Raw genomic sequence first — 10,721 nt, 5'->3', positions numbered from 1 at the left:
ATGTGTCCCATTACAGGTTCAATATATTATATATCCATGAATATACTCTTTTATCATTTATGATGAGACAAATTTAGGTATCAACTCTCCTAGGAAGCAATCATTATATTGACATATAATAGTTAGATTCATAAAGGACATCAACTTTTCTAAGGATTAAGAATTTAAGATGTCTAATCAAAAACCTCGTACGGATCTGATGTGAGAAAACCTATAAGAATCTACACGGGTTTGACCGCTACCACTGATAATTTGCGCATTTTTAGTTATACATTTTGTTCTATAGTGTTGCATGTCCGGTTATTTTGGAACGTTAAAACTGTAGCCTTCTCACATTGGTATCAACTCCAGGGGACAGTTAGAAGACAAATGTGTTAGTAATTTAGTGCTCTATATGATTGGTTTGTGCATTTGTTTTTGTTATAGTACAATTAAGGACAAAATGAACAAATTTGGGATAATAAACTTCTTTTACTTAATTTAGTTTAACATACATGTGATAAATAATTATGTTCAAATTTCAATGAAGCTTAATTTTCTTATAACTGAAGCTTAATTAGCGGTGTTTGTCGGGTTGAAGAGTCAGATTATTTGGTTTATTTCATTTTAGAGATTACAAAACCGCATTCGAACAAATAGCTTCTATTTCGGGCTATTCAAACGGGGTGGTGGTGGTGGTGCTGCTTGTTGCCCGCTTACCTGCCTCTCTGTTGTAATTAGATCATTTTGTTCCTTATTAATTAAGGTTATTTCAAATTTAAAAAAAATCAAACAAACCGAAACAAACAAACAATATATGTATAGAACTAGAGCGTTGTCGGTATTGATCACTACAACAATGAGTCGGTAAAACTCGGGCGTGGTAAAACCTAAGTGTTCTCGGCCGTTGCGATGGTGAGTCGACGCGAATTTGGTCGGGTTGGGTTACGTTTGTTACGAACTGGAAGTAAACAAAATGGTCGGTAAAACCCGGGCGTCAGTATACACCTAAAGTTGTCCATCCCGAGCGTTTCATTGGTGAGTTGAGGCGAATAACCGTTTAATTATTAAATTTGAAAAAAAAAACAAAATTATGTGGACCACTTTGGTGCCGCCACTTGGCCCAATAAGGACTTAGCAGCACCAAAGTTGTTAATTATTATTATTATTATTATACAATAGGGTCGATTCCCGGGTCCTAGGAACGCCAAAACATGGCTTAGAAACTGCAAAAATCAATTCCAATACTAACAAACGCTTCTAGGAACCCGAGAGACATGTCTAGGACCCAAACTGAGTATTTACAATACGGTCAGTTCCTAGGTATAGTCTTTACCATTAACCGGGCCGAACCCTGATCGGTCATGACAGGTAAGACCCGTTTGAACACCCCTAGAGCCTGATCCAAACAATGAACACTTATGAATCATAGTTATATAATATGTCATGATCATAGTTATAAAAGTTTGCAAGTGATGTATGCAAAAGGTCCCCAAAAACTGGAAAAGATACTGTGTTGTGTTTATATTAATATTGTATATATTTTAGCATCAAATTTATACGAAAAGCCGGTCATCCTCAAAATACATGTCACATTTTGGTGTAATCTAGATTGGACTAACATTGTCTTTGATACCAAGGTCCCAGTTTGTCTCATTTTAACAAGTTTCTGTATAAATGTTCAATGTCTTTATTGTTTTAACTTCAAAGACCAAATAAATATATACTAGTGAAACATGTGTTAGGTTATCTGGACTTGAAGCTTAACGATGGCATGCAGTAGTATTTCGGTTTCCAGCCAGCCAACAGGAAAGAAACCGAACATCCTTAACCGCTCAATCTCAAGTCAAAACCTAAGACCACATGCACGAATACAAAGAGCACACTCGGACAACAACTTATGTTATTCAGCTAATAATGTTCAAGCATCCATGAACCAACCGAAGCTGAAAACCAGCCGTTCGGTTGGGATTTTCAACTTGAGTTTATCGAGTTCATTTATTCCAAAATCACTCAAGACATTGTTGTTTGATCCTGAAACGAGTAATGATACAAGCACGGTTGTGGATACGGATGTGGATACGGATGTTAGTGATGTGGAAATGGAGAAAGACGAGAAGAAACGGGCTAGTTGGATTGAGAGGCTGTTGGAGATTAGAAGCCAGTGGGTTCAAAAACAAAGTAATGAACTCGATGATGAAAACGAAGAGGAAAGAGGGTGTGATGAAGATGGAAACGGGTGCGGATGTGAGGTGGAGTATAGTGATGATGAAGATGATATGATCATTAATCAAGAAACGTTCTCGGGTTTGTTGAACCAAGTTTCGTGGTCGGATACAAAGCGTTTTTCACAGCTCGCTTTTCTTTGTAACATGGCTTATGTTATCCCGGAAATTGAGGTATGTAAGTATGTAATATTATGTTGAGAAAAGATTGAATACAATAATTGCTTAACGTACATTAGATACAAGAATACTTGTATTCATGAAATCGATCCATGGAATCACATCACATGATCTCGAAATAGTCAATACATATCCAATTAATCATTGATTCACCGAAATAAACAGTTTTGGATCGTTAATCGATCAATTTTTTACTTTTCTTCACGAAAACCGTTTTTGAGCGTTTTAGTATTTTTGGCTGAGCGTTTTAGTATTTTGGCTGAGCGTTTTAATTTTTTGGCTGAGCGTTTTAGTATTTTTGCCTTTGAGCGTTTTAGTATTTTGGCTGAGCGTTTTAATTTTTTGGCTGAGTGTTTTAGTATTTTTGCCTTTGAGCGTTTTAGTATTTTTGCCTTTGAGCGTTTTTGTTTTTGCCTTTGAGCGTGATTCGCGTACCTATCGTACGTTAAGCAATTATTGTATAGTAACCTCACCCATATTATGTTAACGTAACAATGTTCCAGCCCACTGAAAAGATATTAACATATGACAACCTTGTAGGAGGATGACTTGAGAAGATACTATGACTTAACATTTGTAACATCGTCACTCGAAAGGAAAGCGTTGGCTCGCGTACCAGTAACCACTTCAACGAACAACAAGACGCCCGAAAAACAGATAATGTGTACCTCTGCGTATGAAATAGCAGCCTCGGCTGCAACATATGTACAATCGCAAGCAGGCGAGCTGATGAACACTGAACCTGAAATGCTCACCGAGGAATATGATGACAAAACAGATTCTTGTTCAAGAGTTTATAATTTGGAAATGGCTGCGTATATGGCGGCTTCTACCATGACAGCAGTAGTTGCAGCCCCTGAGAAAGAGAAACAAGAGGCTGCACGGGATCTTCAGTCGCTTCATTCGTCACCGTGTGAATGGTTTATATGTGATGATTCAAGTATATACACTCGGTGTTTTGTCATCCAGGTATTCATATATTTCCTATATTATGCTAATTAGTAGAGCCCGTTATGTAGGCGTGTATTGCTTACTGTTTTTAATTCGTAAATATTTCAGGGTTCGGATTCGGTGGCATCATGGCAGGCAAATCTTTTCTTTGAACCAGCTAAGTTTGAGGTAGGATGATTCTCAAATAACATAATAATAATAATTATAACATAAATTATTATTAATAAAAAAAATGTTACAGGAAACAGGTGTGCCGGTTCATAGGGGAATATACGAGGCGGCAAAGGGGATATACGAGCAATTCATGCCACATATTCTCGAACATCTAAACAGATACGGTGAAAGAGCGAAGCTTCAGTTTACAGGTCATTCTCTGGGAGGGAGTCTATCTCTACTGGTAAACTTGATGTTATTGACCCGGAAGGTGGTCAAACCGTCCGCTCTAAGACCAGTGGTCACCTTCGGTTCACCGTTCGTGTTCTGTAACGGTCAAAAGGTTCTTGATCAGTTGGGCCTTGATGAGAACCATGTTCATTGTGTCATGATGCATAGAGACATTGTGCCTAGAGCATTTTCATGCAATTACCCTAACCATGTTGCGCGGTTACTTAAACGGTTGTGTGGTACATTTCGTTCTCATCCGTGCCTGAATAAAAATGTAAGTACACTTTATTATATAATTTATAATTTTATTTATATCGGGTTGGCATCATTTAAGAACTCTAAAAAAAGTTAAGAACTCTTAGGAACTCTAAACAACCAAACATTTTTTTAATTTTTTTTATTTATTAGCATTATCTAAGAGTAGTTTTATCATATTTTATATAAAAAAAACTTTTATTACCTATATTAATCAAAAGCTTACATATGTGTAAAATTTATGTATAAACAAATTTACATAGGTGTAAAAAGAAACATAGATATGTATAAAAACTAATTTTCAAAATTGTAATCGTAAATATAGATATAAAAAATGATAAAACTACACTCAAATAACACTAACATAATTTTTTTTTTATAAAAAACGTTAGTTTTCAGGGGTTTCTTCAAGTTCTTAAATAATTTAGCAGTTCTGTAATGATACTCTTTTATATCATTCTTAACTTCTTGTTTACATATATTTAGATAATATTTTACATATGCAGAGTTTTCTATATACACCATTGGGAAAAATGTTCATTCTCCAACCCGACGAAAAGTCATCGCCACGCCACCCTTTACTTCCTCCGGGAAGTGCTTTATATGTTATGGAATATACACAACACAATTTAACCAAAACTGCTATTCGGGTGTTTCTAAACTCCCCACATCCAATAGAAACACTACAACATCCGACAGCATACGGGTCAGATGGCACGATCCTTAGGGACCACGACTCGAGCAACTATTTAAAGGCTGTAAACGCGATAATAAGGCAACACACAAAGACATTCATAAGGAAGCCTAAACACCAGAGGAACGTGTTGTGGCCGTTGTTGACTTCACAGTCTCCACATTATTGGAGTCAAGAGACGAAAGTCAAGGAAAATAAGTTGAGTGTTTCGGATCAGAAGAAGCTGGTTACGACAGAGGTGGCGTGAAGCGTGGTATGTCGTAGGAGATGGTTAGTTATTGTAAATTGTGTTATTGTATTATGTATTTATACTAATAAAATTCATATGAGTAGTCCTTTAGAATTTAGTTTGTTCATATGTTAATGATGTATGATCATATCATATGAATCATGTTGTAACCTGAAGTAGCAAGGCACGCGCTACATCATGGCCCGGTCTTCTACACTCGGGCCCACATCAAATGGTTAGTTTACTATAAACCCACAAGGATAATGATTAATGGGTTAGTTACTCGGTTAAAAATCAAAAGCCTAATACATCTTTAAACTAACGTTAACGCAAAAATGTAACCACCTTTTAAAGACCATAAACTATCAAGACAATTTTATATGTAAGAAAACTTAAAATCATTTTAGCAATATAACTGCTTGAAGTTTAAACCAGCCAATAAGACAATAACCAAACAATAACCGTAAGTTTTAGTTATCATAAATGCCTAATTGTCTGTTCAGTTCGGTTTCTGGTTATCGGTTAAAAATACAAAATCATAATTATTGGGTTGCATTTTTGACCTGTCTAACTGGGCCAGGTTTAATATTATACATATTTAGACTTGACATAAATATAACGTTGTGGAGATTACTGATTATTAAAAACAATATACTATTGATATTATATTGTGATCAATTAATTGATTATGGAAAATCAGAAAAACGTTTATGTTACGAAAATTGCAGTGGTGGGTCCAATCGATTAAATCAGTTAAGACACTATTTAAATTGGTAACCTCATATTAATGGGTGTATTTTTAATTTTTTTTTCTTTTACAATAATTAGTGTTAGCTCTACTTTTGATTTCTTTTAATAACTTCTAATAATTAAATTTTTAAAAAAATCTAAAAACACAATCGTATTCAGTTTTTTTACACGTTCGCTAACATCAGCAAAATTAGTTTCATCGACTTGTTCGTTAAGGGCGTTATTTGAGTATTCAATCGGTTTCATCGACTTGTTCGTTAACATCAGCAAAACTAGTTCAGTTTGTAAATCTTCGGTTTTTCACATTCAACATGGTTATGGATGGTAAATGTATTACAATTTATAAAAAGTTTGAAACCATCAAATGTAGAATTTACACTAAGGTTAAACATATCGTGTTTTTCTTGCATACTTATGATTGCTAGTTTCGGTGATCGTTAGTTTATTAAAAAGCAACAAGAATATCAAACATTGATTTTGATATTATGCATTTCACTAAATAATTAGTATCAATGACTATGCCACTCGTTATTTAATGTTTTGTTTGTTTTCAGTAACCACTCAACGTTGTCACCCATCTCATCACCTCACGCGATAAATCTTTCACCTGTAAATTCAATGAATGCATTCATTTCCTATCAATGGGGATCGTGATGTGGGGCGTGTATAACAACACTTAACCGAGGTGAGAGTTATTAGCTTGTAGTTGTTGAAGGTGCCAAGAGGCCTTTGGTGCATTAGTGAATTTCCATCAATTAGGTGGTGAGGGTTGAAACCTCAACGTAGGTATTTCGATGGTATAGCCCAAGCAACGGGTTTGAGGACTAAGGTATAAAAGTAACATGGTCGAGTTATGTGGTTTTCATTTTGTAACAACATTGGGTACTAAGATCAATGTTTGTTAAATCTTAGACCCCAAACTTGTTATTTAACCCAAATTACATGGACGATCTGTGTAATTAACTATTATTTTTATTATGGTTGCCAACAAAATGAATAAATTGTTAAGGTGAGGAATAAGGCTATATGGTATACACCATCATCTTCCATATTTTTTTTTAAATAAACTATAATTAGTTTTATATTAAAATAATTGTTTTAGATAGCGAATGGTTGAAAGTGGCGAGGACTCCAGGAGAATACTGTGGAGATTCTTCCACCAGCCTTACTAATAGGCAGTAGCGAATCTGGAGGAAATACTAAGGTGCACTTCAATATATATACTTTTGAGCATATGGGTATCTTAATATTAGTAAAGAGGGTATTCGAATAAATAAAATAGGTAAGGAACAAAATTTCACTAATTCTGCACTTCACCAAGAAAGTTAATGAGCATTTCGGGATACCCATGCTTCTAATTTTGTTTGTCTTTCAAGTACATGGGTTACAACTTACAAGTAGTTCATGTTGATAAACAGTTCATCTTGTTAGTTCATAGTAGTGGCAAGGGACACCTTAAATATACATTCGAATCCATTTGACACAATAAAACTACAACATAAAAAAGAGAAATATTGTTTACATTTTCAACTAAGTGCAGAGTTGCATGATATTCCAATTACTTTGACGAATTCGAATTCATTATAAGGTATTTTAGGAACGAACCAGCCTCTTCATGTTATTTTATATTGATAAAATATTTGAAAACCTTTGATTTTGTTTTAGTTTAGTATATACAAAATGTCAAAATCACACATGTAAAGCATGTATAGAAAGTTATTTAATAAAAAAAAACATCAATGATTACAATAATTTACATATGTTTAGTGTGTTACTTATTGAAAAGGACAATTTAAAACGATCTAACACAACTTATACAAAGATGACAATTTGAACATAATTAAAACTAGCTATCTAGAGTTAACGCCAATGATAATTATATGCCATATAAACAAACTACATAAAAGGAAAACTAATCAATCAATTTAATCAAAGGAGTTAGATATCATATCATATGATTAGTAACATCATAAATCATTTTATTTTATTAACTCATATAACTTTAATTTAATATATAATATAACAAAAAAATTTATATTTTTAAAGCGACCTACAAACAGAGTATTGCATAGGTACTACATACGAGGTGACTCAATGGTAAAATACCACCACCGGCTAGTCTTTGTGGTTTAGCCCAAGTAACATGCTGTGGCCTAACGTCTAAACATAACATGTTCGGGTTTTGTGGTTTTCATTATGTTACAACATTGGGTACCTAGCCCAACGCCCGTTAAACTTTATACCCAATATGTTTGCCAACAAGGCAACAAAATGAATAAATTGTTAAGGTATGAAATAACCAATTAAATAAATAACCAAGATACAAAGTTCATGTTGATAGATAGTTTAACTTTTAACTTGGTAGTTAATAATAGTGGAAAAAACACCTCAAATTTATATTGAAAATCATAAGAAACAATAAAACCACACCATACAAAAAAGTGAAATATTGCTTATTTTTTAACTAAGTGCCGAAGTGCATGATATTCCAATGAATTTGACCTGAATCAAATTAGAATTCCTTTGACAAACTAGAATTCATTAAAAAGTATTCTAGGAAAAAAACCAACTCATACTGGTTATTTTTATATTGATAAAATCTTTGATAAATCTTTTATTTTGTTTTAATTTAATACAAAATCACACATGCAAAGCATGTATAGAAAGTTTAAAAAAACCAAACCAAAACAAAATATCAATGATCACAATAATTTGCTATTGAAATTACATATACTTTGAAACAAGCATATCAGGTGATTATGTACCAATGTTTTACATATTGAAGAATGATTCAAACTTAGGTGGAACGGCTCTTTGGATAATGCACATTCATTTTGTTTGCTTTTGAATAATATCCAACGGACTGGTGGTTATTGCTACCTAGTCTTTAGGATTGTCCTAGTTTATCGTACTTTTTATGCTTATTTAAGTTTCTTTGTTTCTTGTATTCAGTCATTCACTTTTCAATAATATCAAAAACCCTAAGAGCCTTTCTTGATCAATTGCTTATCCTTTTTACAATAATTGTTTGATGTTTAAGTTCTTATACCAACATTGTGGTATCAGAGCTTGAGTATCATTGATCCCTACTTCTCTATTGCCCTAATCTTATCCTTTACTTCCAAACAAAAAAAAAAATGGCTGAATCGTCTTCCGCTACAAACCCTACCAGCCATACCATTCCAGTGTTCAAAGGTGAAGGATACGAACACTGGAGTCTTCGAATGAAAACACTGTTGCGGTCTCGAGAACTGTGGTAGGTCGTGTATTTGGGAGTTACTGGTATTGGTGATGGTGCTGATAATAATCGAGAAGCTAGAAGAAAAGATGCTCACGCGATGACCCTTATTCAACAAGGTGTTCACGACAGTCTTTTCTCCCGAATTGCTGCTGCAGATACGGCCAAAGAAACCTGGGATATTCTACGTGTAGAATTCCAAGGTGATTCTCAGGTACAATCAGTTAAATTACAAGGTCTTCGAAGGGCTTTTGAAAACATGGCAATGAAGGATGATGAAGCTGTCGGTGATTACTTTTCTCGCATCATGAATAATGCGGGACAACAAAGATCGTATGGCGAAGAACTTGGAGACCAAAAAGTGGTGGAGAAGGTTCTTAGGAGCTTGTCTCATAAGTTTGACTATGTCATTCCATCAATTGAGGTCGTTTTCGATTTGTCGAATGTATCACCCGTGAAACTTATGGGACTCTTGCAGTCTCAAGAAGAAAGAATGAACAGTCGAGCTTCACTCGATAAAGAAACTAAGAATGGTCATGCTGATGAACATGCACTTCAAGTATATCAAGAACAAAACTACTCATCACGTGGACGAGGACGTGGTGGTCGGTCTTTCCCTCGGGGGAGAGGAAATGGTCGAGGTCGTGGAACCTTTGACAAAAGTAAAGTACCTCAATGCTTTACATGCAAAAAATATGGGCATTTTAGAAAAGATTGTTGGTACAATGATGAAGTGCAGGCTAATGTGGCTGAAAACGAAGAAAATGATGGGGAGATCAATAAAAAAGAAAATGGTGATCGAAAAGATGAAGAAAATAAAGAAGAACAACGTCTTTTCTTAGCAGTTGCTCCTCTAGAATTCAGTACTAATGATTATGTGCTGATGACAAACACCAGTCAGGATAACAACAACCACTTGTGGTTCATAGACTCTGGGTGCTCCAATCACATGACTGGTTCAGAAAGAAGTTTTGTCTCTTTAGATGAAACCTTTAAATTGGATGTTCGCTTGGGTGATAAAAAGCGGCTTGCTGTTGAAGGAAGAGGTATTGTGAAGATTCAAACAGGAGGAAAAACCTTTAAACTACTTGATCATGTTTACTATGCTCCTAAACTTGAGTATAATCTACTCAGTGTAGGACAACTTATGAAAAAGGGTTACTCCATACACTTTAACAAAGGAAAGTGTGTTATCAAGGATGGTGATACAGAAAGGGAACTGATGGAAGTAGCAATGGCCCGTAACAATATGTTTGTTCTTGATGCAGCCTCATTAATGGCAGCGCACGACGCTCCTACCAACAAACAACAAGCTGAAGCTCTCAAATGGCATAGCAGATAGGGTCATCTCCACTTTGATGGCTTAAAGCAACTACATGAAAAAGAAATGGTGGTAGGATTGCCCAAGATCTATACTCTCATCACTTGTGAAGCTTGTATAATTGGAAAGCAAGCAAGGTCCCCTTTTCAATCAACCTCCTGGCGTGCAAAAAGTAAACTTGAGCTTATTCACACAGATCTGTGCGGCCCAATGCAAGTTTCGAGTCTAGGTAATAGCTTATATTACCTATTGTTTATTGATGATTTAACAAGAATGTGTTGGGTTTATTTTGTGGCTAACAAAAGTCAGGCTTTTGAGAAGTTCAAACTGTTTAGAGTTATGGTTGAAAAGGATTGTGGTCATCCTATTAAGGTGTTGAGGTCGGATAGAGGAGGAGAGTTTTGCTCACATGAATTTAATGTGTACTGTGAACAAGCCGGGATCAAAAGAGAACTCACTATTCCTTACACATCTCAACATAACAGTGTTGTGGAAAGGAAAAACAGGACCGTGAT

At 35.0% G+C, this 10,721-nt stretch overlaps 2 protein-coding genes across 2 annotated transcripts; both read left to right on the top strand.

Moving 5' to 3' along the window:
* The first annotated feature begins 1,748 nt into the window (after positions 1-1,748).
* On the top strand, positions 1,749-5,061 carry LOC143552303 (phospholipase A1 PLIP1, chloroplastic-like). Its single transcript, XM_077042560.1, has 5 exons — positions 1,749-2,378; positions 2,925-3,353; positions 3,444-3,503; positions 3,577-3,993; positions 4,481-5,061. Exons 1-5 carry the CDS (start codon positions 1,749-1,751, stop codon positions 4,913-4,915), a joined length of 1,971 nt encoding a protein of 656 aa, XP_076898675.1. The 3' UTR covers positions 4,916-5,061.
* Positions 5,062-8,985: 3,924 nt separating this feature from the next.
* LOC143552305 (uncharacterized) lies at positions 8,986-10,227 on the top strand. Its single transcript, XM_077042562.1, has 2 exons — positions 8,986-9,679; positions 9,848-10,227. The coding sequence occupies exons 1-2, from the start codon at positions 8,986-8,988 to the stop codon at positions 10,225-10,227; spliced, it is 1,074 nt and encodes a 357-aa protein (XP_076898677.1).
* The last annotated feature ends 494 nt before the right edge of the window (positions 10,228-10,721 follow it).

This window comes from Bidens hawaiensis, unplaced genomic scaffold (assembly GCF_021521415.1).
Source record: "Bidens hawaiensis isolate Kalapana, Puna unplaced genomic scaffold, B.hawaiensis_p1.1 tig00016838_1, whole genome shotgun sequence".
NCBI lineage: Eukaryota > Viridiplantae > Streptophyta > Magnoliopsida > Asterales > Asteraceae > Bidens > Bidens hawaiensis.
This window is presented reverse-complemented; position numbering and strand designations above follow the sequence as displayed.

Bases quoted from the DNA above. Each gene is read 5' to 3' on its own strand.
- LOC143552303 (XM_077042560.1), top strand. From the start codon at position 1,749: ATGGCATGCAGTAGTATTTCGGTTTCCAGCCAGCCAACAGGAAAGAAA. The intron at 2,379-2,924 runs GTATGTAAGTAT...ACAACCTTGTAG, and splicing joins ATGTTATCCCGGAAATTGAG to GAGGATGACTTGAGAAGATA. The intron at 3,994-4,480 runs GTAAGTACACTT...TTACATATGCAG, and splicing joins ATCCGTGCCTGAATAAAAAT to AGTTTTCTATATACACCATT.
- LOC143552305 (XM_077042562.1), top strand. From the start codon at position 8,986: ATGACCCTTATTCAACAAGGTGTTCACGACAGTCTTTTCTCCCGAATT. The intron at 9,680-9,847 runs GTGATCGAAAAG...TGACTGGTTCAG, and splicing joins GATCAATAAAAAAGAAAATG to AAAGAAGTTTTGTCTCTTTA.